Genomic DNA, 16781 nt, shown 5'->3' on the forward strand with positions numbered 1-16781 from the left:
AAACACGACGGCCGCTCATCCATATTTAATGCTGCGCAAATCGGAGGTGACGTCCATCCGTCGTCAATGGCCACTAGATGTCATCTCCTTGATAATTCATACCTGGAATTGAAATGATCAATTAGCGATATAATTCTTTTCAAGGCAGTTCTTCACCATCTGCCAATCTTCGACTTTCCCATCGGTGACAGATGGTGAGACGTACATATGAGGACGTTACCTACAAATGTTACTCATGCAAGAGATTACGTTGCAGCGTGGGTCGATCGTAATCATCTATCGTAGTATCATGGAATTCAATATAGCAAACTCTAATGCTAATGATTTATTTCATTCCAAGCCTGCCATAAAAATACCTATTTTATTTTAAAATTGGAACGACGTGACATTTAGCTTATATTAAAGCATGATTTATTTTAGGGAAAGTAAGTCACGAGCATTTTTTTACTACCTTCAATGAATGATCTGTAATTCGAAATAAAAACGGTATTAATCTTTCAGCGAGTTTCCAATGTTTGCAACTCTTCGCCGACGGATACATTAACCGTGATGAGTCCTATACATATCAAAAAGATCTAGAATTACCATCTGTATTAATAAAACAATTTTCGATACTGCGAAAATGTCAATGAAAACTGCACGAGATCATTGACGTTCGATAAAATCTTTCAAGGGTAAAGAAATTATGATTTAGGTGTTTAAGCAGCAGCATTAAAAAACAAACACAAACACCCATAGGGAGACAAAGCGAAGCGTTTGGATGGCCGAGACATCTACTTGGTATTGACGTTACAAGAATAACCTTGATCCACAATCACACATGTACATAACATATATTGGAGATCTGCGAAAAGATACTGACGGAAGCAGAGGTACTTACTAAAGCTAAGGACTGTGAGCAGCGCTCCAGCGCCGCGATAACGTCAGCACTGAGTCCCGACGAGCTCATCTCAGCCTCACGCAGTACTGAATAGACCCAGTGAACGCTCGGCCTGACGCTATCACGGGGAGAGGCTTTAGCTTTTCAATATAGATATACAGTACGATACCCACTTGATTACAAAAAAATGAGTTGAATATCAGATAAAAAAAACCCGCTCTATATAAATGTACGATTAATATAATTTGGTGAGTGAATTTAAATTGAACCATAACACCAACGATCCATGAGAAAGCAAGTCAGGATAAATTTCATGGAAATGCACTCGCCTTTTTTAAACGAATATAGCAAAACGTGTTTCGACAGCAGAAGAAATTATCAAGATAAGCAAGGCAACTATTTTCTGAAGAAAAGTGGCAAACTAGCGACAGCGACACAGCAACAGTCAAAACAGATCAAGAAATTCTAGAAAAATGAAATGAAACATAATTGGTCGAGTTATGAAAAGAAAGTCACCCACTGAGGACAGAGAAAGCTCGTAGAACTCACAGTTCATTCGGCGATAAGGAGACCAGCCAAGCGAACGTTGACGAGAAGAAGCGCGTGCAGGCGCACGCAGACACGAGGGCCTTGGAGCGCCCCAGCGCCTCCAGCAGATCTCGCGCGAGCTCCTGTCGTCTCGCCTGCCAGTCCTCGACGTCCTGCGCTTGCCTCTGCTTCGTCTCACCAAGTCCTTTATATTTGAATTCGATTAAAATTGCATTATAATCACAAAAACTTACAGGCATTTCTTCCCAACATATCATCAATAGCGTGTTCTTGAAGGTTTCATTCACCTGTCATGACGTTGCTGAGGACGGGCTCGATGAGCGCCAGCTTGTCGGTACACAGGAACCTCTGCACGTCGTGCCGCAGGAGCTTTTCTAGCAGCTGAGCCTCCGTTAGAGTCTTATTCTTATTATTCCAGGGGGAGTTGCTCTTGCGTAGGAGCGGCTCCTCCATTGCGTCAGCTAACAACTTGTCTGCTCGAGCAGCGGCTCCTCGGGGCAGAGCCTCCCACTGCCGGGTTCCAAGGAGAGATGTAGACGATCCTGGCAAATGTGCTGCTGAGGTGTGGCTTACCGGGAGAACTGATGAACCGGATTTTCCATCACATGTGCCAGCTGTTTGTGTTGTTTCAGAGTGTGGATGTATTATTGTGTGATTGTGGAGCTGCTCGCACCATCTACACTCGTGGTCAAGCAAGTGACACGAGCGTTGAAACTCGTCGTCTCGCAGCCACGTGTACGCGCTGGCAAAAAGCTCGAAGTAAAGAGAGACCAATTCCTGAGAGGCATTCGGTAAGTCTTCTAGCCGAGGTAACTCATCTGTTGAACATAACAGGTATTGAGGGACAGTACAGAAATGTATTGCTTCCCAACCAATTCTCAAACTGTTACAGAAAAAAAAACAGATGGCAGAGTGGTAACTTGATGGAATAAAAGCTAAATCAACCATCAAATACTTTCTTTACTAAAGGATTAGGATTTATTAAACTTTTGATGATACCCTTGAAGAATTTAAACAAAAATTGGGACATCTCACAATACAACGAAATAAATGACTGGGATGTTGAGCATTAACGCATGAATAGGAAATGCCAAGGAGGCCAAACAAACATAGAAAGAAAATTTATCTAGTAGGCTAGGAAAGAGAATTTAAATTAATACAAATGTATTAAGCAAAGCAATATATGGCTGAAATGAGAATTCAAGTCAAGTTGCCGGATGAAATAAATATTGAGACTAAATCAATAAGAAAGTCGCTGGGATGAAAGAAATGCAAGAAAAGATTCTAGAGGACAGTGAGGAATCTTCATTTCTTACATAAAAGTGATAAAGTTATCGACAAAAATGAAGTTTAGTTTAAAACTAAAGAGAGTAAAAAGTGCGAGGCGAAACTATTAATGCATTTAAAGCTTTTTTGTTTGGGTTTTGCTGACCTGCAAGGGCGCGTGTCAGGAGGTGCAGCGACCTGGAGTCGTAGAAACCATAATGAACGCACACCGCCAGCAGCGTCAGACGCAGCTCCTCTGCCTCTAGCCTACCAAAGAGAGGGACATTAGTATGGTAGCGTCAGTAGCAGCTCCTCTGCCTGTAGCCTGCCAAAGAGAGGGACATTAGTATGGTAGCTTCAGTAGCAGCTCCTCTGCCTCTAGCCTACCAAAGGGAGGGACATTAGTATGGTAGCGTCAGTAGCAGCTCTTCTGCCTCTAGCCTACCAAAGAGAGGGACATTAGTATGGTAGCTTCAGTAGCAGCTCCTCTGCCTGTAGCCTATCAAAGAGAGGGACATTAGTATGGTAGCGTCAGTAGCAGCTCCTCTGCCTACAGAGAGAAGGGGGCGCCAGCACTGAACACCAAACGCGCTCTAGACTCGAGTTCAATTTCCGTTCGTATTTCAATTTTTAACTGATGCTCATAACAGTGATCGAAAGTTTCTTCATAAAATCAGATTTGAGGTTGACAGAATATCTTGTATTGATTTCACTCACACCTTTAATGCATAATTATTTAAGTAAATAACTTCAAAGTGTGCTAATTAAATTGTTGGTATATGAAGGGAAAAATTAGGTTTTCAAATGTTATTATTTTCAGGAGAGAGAGAGGCCTATGAACAACTATATACCTACACTTATAAGTTTTCGGATAACTTCAACACTCAGCACTCATTAATACCAGCAGTTTAAAAACTATGTAGTCAGAAAAACACATTGAGCTCAAAACGAACGATTCATTTTTGGCGCGTGGAACAGCATCCCCGATGACATCGTTGGCGCTCCAAGTATGAACGCGTTCAAGAACAGACTAGATAAAGCTATGGAAAAATATATGTTCAGATTTGAAATGCCTAGCACCTTATCGAACCCGGTGGAAGTCTAGTAGCTACTTCAAACTATCGTCAGTCATGAAAAGATCCGGTCAAATGAAACGATATTAGATTTTCTGTGAACAAGTCACGAAAAGGAAAAGAATCGGCGACAGGCCACATCAGGCCTACACTTCAGCGCCGAGATCAATATGTTATGTTATAGCTAGGAGAAAATGAGAGACAGACAGTTTGGAGACAGGTAGAGACGAAAAATAGATAAAACAGTATTACAAATTTAATTTTATTACCATATCCTCACGCAAGTATTTTAGCCATACATAGAGTGCAATAAAATGTCTCCGCTGCAGGAGTAAACTCACCCTGAGAACGGAGCAGCGCCGTCGGGCGGCAGCAGCGCGCCGTGCATCCGCCTCAGCCGCGGTGCAATCGTCTGCTGCAGCCACGCCTTCTGCAGCAATTAGAGAAACTTTCAGCCGCTCGTCAGGAAACTTGTGCTCCAAAGAGTATAGCATTTGATAATGATACGAATTGACAATGGTTGTTATATCAGTAGAATAGCGGTTAAATCAGCGAAAAATAACATGATGTTTACTAAGAGAAGGTTTCATAGAATGAGACGCATATGAAAAGCGTCAGGAAACTGTGGCTTTGAAATGAGCATGAAATTGCATAACAAGACTTAGGAGCCATTCGAGTGAGATTTGTTTGGCGAGTGTAACAATTAAATCACAATTTAAATGATCCATAAACAATGCAACATTTCAATGCCACAAATGTAAACAATAAGCGAGGGATCTGTACTTTATGGCACTATTTTCCACCAGCAGACATCCTGCCGTAGCGTTCGGCTCCTACACAGAGTATCCTGCACCTATGCCAGCAGCTACGACCACACACATGGCACTGCTCCTACACAGAGTATCCTGCAGCTACGACCACACACAGCACTGCTCCTACACAGAGTATCCTGCAGCTATGACCACACATGGCACTGCTCCTACACAGAGTATCCTGCAGCTACGACTACACACAGCACTGCTCCTACACAGAGTATCCTGCAGCTACGACTACACACAGCACTGCTGCTACACAGAGTATCCTGCAGCTACGACCACACACAGCACTGCTCCTACACAGAGTCAGCAGCTACGACCACACATGGCACTGCTCCTACACAGAGTATCCAGCAGCTATGACCACACATGGCACTGCTCCTACACAGAGTATCCATACGACCACACATGGCACTGCTCCTACACAGAGTATCCTGCAGCTACGACCACACATGGCACTGCTGCTACACAGAGTATCCTGCAGCTACGACCACTCACAGCACTGCTGCTACACAGAGTATCCTGCAGCTACGGTACGACCACACATGGCACTGCTGCTACTGAGTGATAAGATAAACAGCTTTTGCACGGACGCAATACGCGTAAAACTCGTCGATGTGAATGACTGAGTCAGGAGCCACCTCTTGAATCACACGCGAAATAAATGTAGTGTCATGGCTATTGCAATCTCAGCAAACCTAACTTCATGATGTAATTTGGTCGGAACACGTAATTGCTAAACTGATTTAAATGCCAGTAACATATAATGCATTTTTCAGCATTTATTAGTAAATAAACTCAAGAACAAACTTTGTTATAACTTCAAGTTTAAGCTCACCTGAGCAGAGTGTGTGCAAAGGGTAATACGCAGCAGCTCCAGCAGCCGCAGCTCACATAAAAGCCTTTTTAGGTTTGGCTTGACCCCTGCACACGTACAACAGATTTCACATCAATTCAAGGGATCATCTCGATTGAACAATCGACTGCACCGTTTGCACGATATTCTCATGCCTGAACGGATGTGGCACATTGCTCTCATGCTAACAACTTTGAACAGAGGGGAGGTGACTGACTTCATATTCGAAATAAGAATGAGCAAGATACAAGAAGGACTTTCAGATAAATCATTACCGTTAAATGGGGTAACTTAGACCACTTTTTTTTTTATAAATGATGCCATTTTTTTACTAGCTAAATTAAACTTGAATTGAAACATGCAAAATACAGGTCTATACTCTAGCTTCACTCACCATAAATTGCTGGCTCCTGCCTCTCTTAGTCTTTATGTAATTTCAAAAAAAATAATGGTCTTTGTTACCCCAGCTCTTGGGGTAACTTAGACCGGGTAGTAAAATCAATTATATTTTTTGGTAAAATAACTCCAAATAACTCCAGGTTTTGGTGCATTGTAAGTTATGTAGCCTCAGTATTAGGCCTTTAATGCCCATTGACAAAATTTTTCTATGTCAAATAGTTTTTGAGTTGTGGGAGTTTTTGTTAAAAAAACCAAAAGTGGTCTAAGTTACCCCGCCGGTCTAAGTTACCCCGCCGGTCTAAGTTACCCCATTTTACGGTACACAGCAAATCATTAGTAAGTAGGCATACTCTGAATGTTCTATCACACCATGACGCGTGACGAACAACGTTCAAACTGCGAAATTTAGCTCTACTACATTCTATTTGTTGCTTTAATTGAATCCGAATGAACAGCCAGTAATTCCAAAGCACCTCCAATTATCTACAAAAGTCACCACTAGCCGCACTCTGAGGCAGATCAATACTCAAGATCTATTGCCTCTTTGTTTGCGAGACAGAACATAGGGAGGGCAATTCTCAGATCTTCAAGTGGCAGTCGTGGAACGTTACTGAGCCGACACTAAGTTCAAACCTTGCCTGATGCGTTGAATTCAGAACGAATAATATACATTTAAAAATTACTTTTTAAAGACAACACTTCTAAAAAATCCAGTGTCTCCAATGTAAACATTTACAATGAATTTCTAATTTTAATTTTGAATACCTACTATTAAAAAATTAATTGTTTTATTGTAATACATAAAAGAAATTAAATTTTCAAAATTATTTATTCTGTCAATTGATTCATGCATTGTCTCCAATTTTACGCAAGCGTACAAAATTCCAGATTAGATTGGACAAGTAGAAGTGTGTTAAATATCGATTATAAGATTCGTAGCAAAAAAAAATTATTTTTTCAATTTTTTTCAAATTGAATTTTTTTATATTTATTCTGGCAATTGGTTCATGCATTGTCTCCAACTTTACGTAAGTGTGCAAAATTTCAGATCGATTGGAGAGGTAGAAGTGTGTAAAAATCAATTATAAGATTTGTAGCTGACAGACAGACAGACAGACAAACAAGAAGTGAAGTTAAAGAGAAGTGTTGTAAAAATGCTGAAAGAAATTGAACGGGTTCAGCAACGTACGGTCCAAGCGCGATCTGGAGACCAGCGAAGGCTGAGGAACATCAGAGGACAAAATAACAGCAGTGACACGAGCCCACGCAGCTGTGCTGTCATCATCCTCGCTCTGGCAACAAAAAAAATATAACTCAGTATTCACTGCAGTGAGTGACGGAGAGCGCATTTTCTCGTCGACAAAAACTTGAGGTCATGGACGGACAGACAGACAGACAGACAGACGGACATGGCAAGCACAATAGTACATTTTTTCCATAAATGAGAAAATGCGCTAAAAAAAGACAGAACTTTCCACAACAATCATTACCACTTCTTGTGAAGCTCTTGCCAAAATCACCTAAAATTGTACCCACAAAATCAAGTGGAAAAATCTCCTTCAGGCAAAAGATGAAGATCGCGATGAAGCCTTATGCTGCAGAAGCCTACAAGTACTGTTTTCATTCTACCAAGTTACATTGTAGTAATGCTAATTACTTATCTGATGCTAATGAATGAGTTATAGCAGTTTCTGTAATTGTAAAGCAGTTTTAATATGGTCCATTCTGTTAACACGTGATGTTAGCAAAATGTACTCATGCTATTACAAAATAATCCATGAACTAATTGATCATGGCTTATGTATTTGGATTGGATGGAGACTTGAGAACGTTAAATAAAACAACCACGGAGATTAGGCAAGCAAAAGTGGCGTAAGAAGGCTGATCATAAAAAGTGGCATCAGAAGGAAGCTAGGAATTGATTTATGGAAAGATATATTCAGCTCTGCAGAGGAGCAGCAGAGCCACTCACCTCTGAGGCTGTTTTAGCCAACACTCGCAACTGCAGCAGCTCAGCAATGACGGTCATGAGCAGAGAAAGATTTACAGCCTCCGAGCCTTCAGATGCACTTATGCTATTGTTACTTCTACTGTCAGAACTATTGTCATTCGTAGTGTGTTGTTCATTTCTTTTTTTCTTAGAGCTGTGCTTCAAGTTTTTAACGTTTTCAGTATTACGACGTTCGAGGTCCTCAAGCCAGGTTCTCCAGCGGCCAGCTGCGACGGTATCGCTCATCTCGTCAAAAACACATCCAAGGCTCTTCCACAGTGTGTTTCGACTATGACACTGAAAAAGCAAACAAGATTGCATAAATGTGAGGTATTTTTACAACATTTAATTCAATTATCAAAATTTTTCAACATAAATTAACACAATAATCTTGTTTCTGAAATGTTTTCAGATGTTGAATGCAGATCAAACAACTGTTAGATAAACATAAGAAGTTGTAAATAATGACCCGCAGAGCCAGAAGGGATAAGAGCGGAGGTGCCAGCATGTGTGAGCAGGCGCGCAGCAGCTGAGGAGCAGCACACAGTAGCTGCTGCAGCAGACGCACGGTGTCAGGGGCAGATGTAGGGTTGGCAAGAGCTGAGCTCAGATGATCACACAGTTGCAGGGTTGGCAGGAGCAATACTTCTCGGCGAACCTAGAGATGAATAATTCCTATCACTAAACCGTTATATAAAGTAAATAACCTAATTATAAACATATAGAAAATTGTGAAGTATTATATTGTTGAAAGAAAAAATAGAATTTTTACACCTAACGCCATGAATAGTAAAATTCAGGAATAATTTATTAAAAATTAAAGAATGATTGCATATCAATCAAAATTCTACCACTGAATAACCCTTATTAGTGTTGACCTCCCAGCATGATCTAATGCAAATACCGGTGTAGGTTGTTGACCGAGAAGAGTGCAGTGATTTTTTGTAAAATATACAGAAGTACAAAAACTTGACCTTGTTAAAGAATGAGTGAACATAATACATTATTCAAAACAATAAAATTGTATGTGACTCAGAAACTTAAATTTGAATGCATCCAATAATGAAAAAAAATTGGGTGGCCTTACTAGAAAAGTTGGATTATTATAATTTCAAAGAACAAGAACTATTAGATAACTGCAATACAGTAGAAAAAAAAGATCATTTCTCAGTACCTATCACAATCTGTCATGAAATAAAATTATTTGCTACAAAGAACATAACTTTGTACTAAACAAAGCAACAGCTACTCTGCAAGATTTCCTTACAATTGCAAAGCATTTAAATTCGATTTTTTTTATACAATTACATTAGTGCGCTCAATCATAAGAACTAATTTGGCCTTAACCATGCAAATAAACTTCAACACATGATGGAATGAGATTAACATGATAACATTAACATTGATTAACATTCTGTGAACAAAATCACAGACAGCAACGCATTTATAGTGACATTAAATAAATATTGGTAGCAATAATGAAAGAATACCTTGGAAGCAATAATGAATAAGATGACTGCAGCAGCCTGACGCAGGGCTGCAGCAGGAGACACCAGCAGAGGACACACAGCAGGCATCAACACTGGCAGGGCCAATACAATCTGAACAACATTCAAATTATACACAATAATGCAACTTTAGCTCTCATATAGACACTTGAATTTATGCAGCAAATTAAAGGCCCCAAAAATATTTTCATAGAAATTATCAATAAAAGCTTTTACTTTATTGTAGCATAGAAAAGTTGTTCATTGTTTAACCATGTGCAGATTCTGATTCTGCTGATGACAATCAATTTTAAACAAATTAACAAACAACAAGAAAAAAATCCTGGAATTACATACTTTACACATACAAATCTTCAATATAAAAATTTAAGACCTGTTCACACATGCCTGAATTGGTTTTAGATGACAGAAAAGCTTGTTTAAACATGGGTGGTTAATGGCCAGGGAATTCATTGATTCAAACTTTCCTTGTCAAACAATATTTTTATGTGACGTTGGTTGATCAAAATGAAGGTTTAAGAAAGTAATTGTAATCTGTTAATGACGTTTCAAATGTAACATTCACTTTCAATTTACCTTATAGGAAGCATTGAATACATAAATTTTTGTGGAAATAAGTACATGATACACATGAAAATGACATAACAAAAAAATTTGGAACAGTGAAAATAATTCCAAAATGATCTTAAAGTTAAAAAAATCTGGCAGTTTTGAGATAGATAGCTGGAATCCAAGCAAAGGAGATAGCATTGCAATTGTGCAACTTCATCTCAAAATCTGCAGTGAGTTCAATGGGCTCCATGACACTCTTAACAATGTCAAACTCCACAATGAGTATAAAAAAACTATATACCCTTGTCATTAACTTTTTCTTAAAATATTTATTGAAATCTGTACTTTGGTATTAACTACGGGTATCAAGTATATATATATATATATGGCAAGTTCTAAACAAACCATCAGCTGCAAGCAGGTTTCCTAACTGTACCAACATTCATCAATCATCAATGTAGTCATTTTACACTTTTTATAGTTTGTTTTGCTCCTCTTGTTTCTGATCAATAATAATTGCAATTTCAGTACAGTCTATGTGCAATTCAACATCTTCCCTTGGCATCCTTATTTCACTGAAAAGTTCCTACATTTTCTGCATTGTTCTAAGTAGGTAGAGATCAAAACAAACATTAGCATTATTTTGATATAAAATACAACATCTATATAATGATATTCAAGATATTCAGGTATAATTGCAATATTACCATGTAAACTTACCTTGCATTCAAGGCTAGGAGTAAGGAGAGTGCGGATGCTGGAACAAATTGGCAGTGCATCTTCAGTCACACGAGCTTCTTGAAGAAGCTGACATAATTCCTGCTCAGATATGGCAGTGACATAGTTAAACGTATCACCCTTATTAATACAAATGCATCTTAGTGCATTACTTATGTTCACGCTTGAAATGCACATACACAGAGGTGTCAGCATGTAAATAGCCTGCTTACAATTAGTTATAGCTAATTTTCACCTCGTGACCTCAGCAAGTACTAATGAAAACATAAAACTTCAACATAAAATTATATTGATTCAGCAGATGGCAATGATTACAACATCATGCAATAAGTACAAAGGAAAGCAAGAATGGTCCAGCTCCTCAAGATATCTATGATGGTAAATGGTAATAACAAACATGCAAAAAATATACTTCTCACCTCAAGTAAATTTGATATTTTTGTAGAAGACCCAGAAGCATAGTTAGCTCTTTTTGCACTTTCCAGCTGGAATTCATCAGTAAAATCATCTATTAATTTAATTTTAGGCCCAAGAATATGGGCTTTCTTCTGACGGCCTAGCACGGTCCTAGTTCTGACCTTTCCCATATCCTAAGAAGCTTGTGTCTGACTCTGAATAGATGGCATACATGAGAGTAGTAAATAAATAAAATTTATAAACCTTCTAAACCTCAACTAAGAAAATAATTTTGGGTTAAATGGTCTTGCAGCCATGATTTTGGGTGTCCCCAGAGTAGACCAATGTTCATGTGCATCATATAGCTTGAGAAACAAACATTATTATTATTCTGCAAAGCAATTATCATGTCGCCTGGTTCAAACAAACTTTGAGGGCACATTAAACAGTGATAGAAATAGTAGGTTGGCTTTGATTCATTGTAGAGCACTGACAAATGCTACATGTATATTCCATTAGTGTCATTGTCTGAAAATTTATCAAATTGGTAATATAACCAATGGATAATAACTTAAAGAGTCGGACGTCATGTGTTTTCTTGCTAACTGCATATGTGGTGCACTTCTTCAAACATAGCCCATGCCCTCTCACAAAATTGTGATAATTATTTTTTATGTTTCACACAATGATTTTCCCCCAATCACTCTTGCACATTGTTCTGCAGCTCACTAATGGGAAGAGACATCCCTATTTTCTCCATCCCCATGATGCAATTCACAATAGTATGCTAAATTTATCTACCGTCAACCGGGGCTACTCGGGACAGGCGGGGCTACTCGGGACAGGCCTATGACACGGCGTAAAACTGTTGTAGTAGCAAAACTAATTGGAATATCGCAAAACTAAAAATAATGGCATAAACGTAACTATTTTTCCTATCTATCTAGTATAAAGAAAGTCGAAAAATACTACATTTACTTGCTTTGAAAAATTCCTGAAAAAAATGGTGAAAAACTATGTTTTGTAAAGTTACAACTGCTAAGGTATGTAGCAAAAAAAAATATTCGCCGTATTAAAAAGTTTTACTTACATAAAAGTTGCACCCAGGTATTGGCTTGAAAACGTAATTGACAGAATTTGCCTATCTAATTCCAAAAAGAAATGGCAGCCATTTCCGCACGGCGGGGCTACTCGGGACACCCCCCCGGGGCTATTCGGGACACCCCCAAAAACGCATTAAGGGTAGAACCTCAGTTAGCAAAGGCTTCAATTAAGAAAAAAATTGATTAAAAACAAAGAATATTGATCACATTTTCCTTGCTCAGCGAAAAAAATTTCACTTATCAAAAAATTAGTGCATCATCAGTCATCTTAAAATTGTGCATAGCATGTCATGTATAGAATTGTGCACCAGACATTATAGAATGAGAAGTAATTGACTTAAACTATGATTTATTTATCCAAAAGATAGGCTGGTTGTCACTAAAACATTCCTTTCAGGAAGTTAATGATCACGCAAAGTTAATGATCACGTGAAGTTAATGATCAGGGGAAGTTAATGATCATGCAAAGTTAATGATCATGGGAAGTTAATGATCATGGGAAGTTAATGATCACGTGAAGGTAATGATCACGCTAAGTTAATGGTCACGTGAAGTTAATGATCACGCGAAATTAATGATCACGATTCACTTCAGTCAGCTCATTGCATAGCGAGCTCAGTTTGTCACTCAGCGAGCGCACCATCTCACTCAAGGGGTTTACTACATCATTCAACAATTTCGACTCATTGCCGTGCTCTTCCACCAACTCCTCTCTTTTTTGAGCACCAAGAGTTGGTTTTTCGCAATCACGGCAAAACCAATGAAGCAATTTAGATTTCTGGAGAAATGAGTACTCCTTAGAGCTCAACTTTGAACAGCTGATACAAATAAGATCTTCACATCATTCACAGGTGACTGTCTGGACTTCGCTCAGTCTCAGAGAGCTCTCTTTGCAGTACTTGCCCGCAAACACTACGTGCGTCCTCGATCACTGCCAGAACTCAACAACAAAACGATGAAACAAATAACAAAACTCCAGACCAGAGCCGAGCAACGCGTCCAGCCGCAGAAACGACAGACGTTCTACAAAATGCAAAACACATAGTGGGGAACGCAGCCGTGCACCACAAATTTTGTACACCAATAAGCCCTGAATCGAACACCTTGGATCTTTCCGGACATCCACCAATCAGCCGTGAATGGAATCTGCTATCCGTAACAGATCATTGACATCCTTCTGCTTTGAATATTTTGAGCTCCACACCCCCCAGACACGAGGTCGAATAGCCTAGGGTCGAATGGCCGTCCACCACTGAACGTTGCGTCGAAGCATCACTTGATTCACTTCATACCCTGGCCACTGCTCGAATTGCAACTTGCGCGCAACAGCCTGCGACCACTTGGATTTGCCCACCTCCGGCCTCGCATAAAACCTGCCGTGCACCACCAGGCCGTCGGTCGAAAGAGCCGTGCGACTGGCTGAGTCAGGTTAGGTTAAGTTAGGTTGGGTTAGCACTCGGCTGAAGCGTTCGACCCGCGGGCGTTCGACCAAGGGCTGGTTCGACGCACTGCCTAGATACGGACGGCTTGGTGGCGGATATCACATTCGCTGCAAGGGTCCGGACTCCGGCGCGCTACGTCCGAGTGGTGTACAATTTTTTCGCGGTACGGTGGACGACGCTAGGCCATTCTATCGCCGGCTGTTTCTCCTGAGGGCTGATTGTTCTGATTCAATTGATTCGTTCTGTCTGGTGGCTTTCGGCTGCCTATATGATTTTCCAGAAGTGTTGAAGGCTACGTTCCGGAGGGCAGGAGTCATGATAGTCCATTACATCCAGGGCAGTGGTGGTCTTCAGCAGGCTTCCCCACGTAGTGGACATAAGATCCATCGAGTGCGACGGACAGTAGTATGATTTCGTATTTTTTTAGAATCTGAAGGAGCAATAGAATGTCTCTATATAATATAGCATATATCACTGGCGAAATATGAAACACAACCAGTAATATTACATCTCTAAGTACCTAAGTGTGCTTGAATAACAAACGATTGCCATTGCATTAGGTGTAACATGTTGATTGCAGCATGGTGATTTGAATTAATAATATAGCGGTTTCAGCGTTTATTATGCCGGAAGCCTGTCGCCGATTCTTAACGTTGCAGAGCACCCATGGTTTTATTATATATAGCACCCACAGCATGTTGCGGGATTGAACTCGCAACTCACTGCTTCAAATTTTCTTTGCTCAACCGCCAGGCCTCCTTTCCGCATGGTTGAACTAATACAAGGTTGGCCCACGCGCAGAGTCGGCTTATATGTTGCTAGCTAGCTGCGTACTGAGCGCAGAGATTTGCAAAGCGCATATGGAGAGCAATATGGAGAGTTGAGTACTGTCAGCTTCAGGCATATAAGGAGGTTCGCGCGTAATACAGCAGCTCGAGACGCTGGATGTGTAGCCAGAAGTCTGTGATATTGGAGGTGTAAATATGCCATGAACATATACTACGTTAAAGAGTTTGACAGCGTTTCACATAGGCGCTTGGTGGCAAAGATTGATGGCCATGTAATCAAGGGGATAGTGCTGAGATAGGTTCAGCTTCAGGGTTTCCTGGCAGGCTGGCAAACCCAAATAAACGTGTGTTGGTTAAGGGGCTAGAGTCAAATTCATCTGATGTGGTGAGCGTTCTGCCCCAGGATAGCGTTCTTGATCCTGTATGCTTCGTTCTGAATCAACGCCCCAACGCACTAACCATGTATGTGGAGCTATTTGCGTACGATATTGACGGGCTCAAGATCGAGGCCCTTTAAGGTGACCTGCAGGGCAGGCTATACGAGTGGTTGACGAATTTCTTACTCCGCAAACTCGCTCAGCAGTTCAAGGCATTTAGTACTGCCAGTTCTGTAGTAGAGGCACTCGGTAAGGCAGCCGCGACACTAGACCCTAGGCTTCGACCTGAAGGACGTCGCAAGAAGAGCGACAAAACTGCTTTCTCTGATGACTGCAGAATACCTTCGATATCAGACTTGGCCGATTCGGAGTGTACCGCCCAGCAGGCCTCTAAGTGCTATCACTAGCCAACTTTAACTTATTAAGTCATCCTAGTTCAATCATGAGTCATGACGTCATCTACCTTGGATGCAAGTTCGTGCAACTAAAAGTTAACATGATAGGTGACCTCCTGGACATAAACGCGCTGGCTGGACAATAGTCGACATCACCTTTAGGTGGTCAGGAATCTATATACCAAGTTTCATTGAAATCGGTCTAGTACAGTGGTTCCCAAAGTGGGCGATATCGCCCCCCTAGGGGCGGTGGAAAGATTTTTGGGGGCGATAAGGAAGAAGAGTGGTGGTGGCCCAGTGATTACAGTTCAGAGTACACAGATTGGCGCAGAGAGGCGCGGGTTCGATCCCAGCTCTGCGCGCCAGTTTCTGGTCAGAATCGGCAAGGAGTCCGGGTGGTTAAGCAATAAGCACAGCAGAATTGTAGCAGTGAGTTGCGAGATCGAGACCGCAAAATGCTGTGAATGTTCTGCTATGTTAAGAATCGGCGACAGGCCTATACGGCCTTATAAACGCTGAAACCGCTATAAGAGGACGGTAGGGTGGCGATAGGGGGGGCGGTAGTCCGAAGTCAATGTCAGAAGTTTCAACGTTTATTAGACGATTTGTACACAACGCGTGCAGGACATGACTCCCAGCGATGGTTTTTTTCTGTTTTTTTTTTTAACCTAGCTCTCCTGGGTTTACGACTCGGACAAATTAACGGCCGGACTCGAGGCCGGTCTCACGGCCAATTTTCAAATTCAATTATCGAGGAACAAATGAACTTAACTCGATGAAACTTAGTATACGTATTCATTAGGACCTAACGGTAATGTTTTGCTCGTGAAAATTGTTTGGATTTAATTTTGCCATCGTTTGTTTTTGCCACAGTTTTATGGCAATACGGGCCGAAATTCACAGTGATCCAGTAATTTCTTCCAAACTACTGAACAGATTCGAACGAAATTTTGAATTTACAGTCCTAACTAAAAATTTTTTCGATTATGCCTTCGTTCGCGAGTTTTTTTTATTTCACCTTCATTCGTGATTTAAATAACAATTCGTGCTTAAATTCGCAGTAATCAAGAAATTTTTTCCAAACTACTGAAAAGATTTGAACGAAACTTAATATTTAAATACCTAACCTCAGCAACGGTGATGCTTACATTTTTAGCGCATTTTCTCATTTATGGAAAAAATGCACTATTGTGCTCGCCATGTCCGTCTGTCTGTCCGTCCGTCTGTCCGTCCGTTTGTGACCTCAAGTTTTCGTTGACGAGGAAATGCGCTCTCTGTCACTCACTTCAGTGAGTACTGAGTTATATTTTTTCTTTTTGCCTTCGTTTGCGAGTTATACGGCTATACGTATACTGATTCTGATTTATAGAAGCCATCGATCGACCGGTTGAAAAGCCGGTCGTTCCTACTTTATCTGTATAACTCGCAAACGAAAGCAAAACGAAAAATTGTCACGAGCTAAACATCACCGTTGAGAGGTTATGTATCTTTATACAAAGTTTCGTTGAAATCTGTTCTGTAGTTTAAAAGAAATTTCTTGATCGCCGCGAAAATTACCCGGTGTTATGGGCCGTATATAAGGAAGTGTGAAATCAAGAATGACGGGGAAATGAAAAAACTCGCAAACGGAGGTAAAATCGAAAAAAATGTATGA

The 16781-nt window shown here is 40.5% G+C and overlaps 1 protein-coding gene across 1 annotated transcript; it reads right to left on the reverse strand.

The window, feature by feature from the left end:
* On the reverse strand, positions 1–11420 carry LOC108680728. The gene is made up of 13 exons (XM_018169615.2): positions 11046–11420; positions 10609–10707; positions 9319–9429; positions 8298–8486; positions 7811–8125; positions 7028–7130; positions 5422–5507; positions 4110–4198; positions 2862–2962; positions 1717–2247; positions 1430–1613; positions 881–998; positions 1–102 (listed from the first exon to the last, which is right to left on the reverse strand). Exons 1-13 carry the CDS (start codon positions 11211–11213, stop codon positions 97–99), a joined length of 2100 nt encoding a protein of 699 aa, XP_018025104.1. The 5' UTR covers positions 11214–11420; the 3' UTR covers positions 1–96.
* Positions 11421–16781: the final 5361 nt, after the last annotated feature.

The sequence above is a fragment of the Hyalella azteca genome, unplaced genomic scaffold (assembly GCF_000764305.2).
Source record: "Hyalella azteca isolate HAZT.00-mixed unplaced genomic scaffold, Hazt_2.0.2 contig7632, whole genome shotgun sequence".
NCBI classification, from domain to species: Eukaryota; Metazoa; Arthropoda; class Malacostraca; order Amphipoda; family Hyalellidae; genus Hyalella; species Hyalella azteca.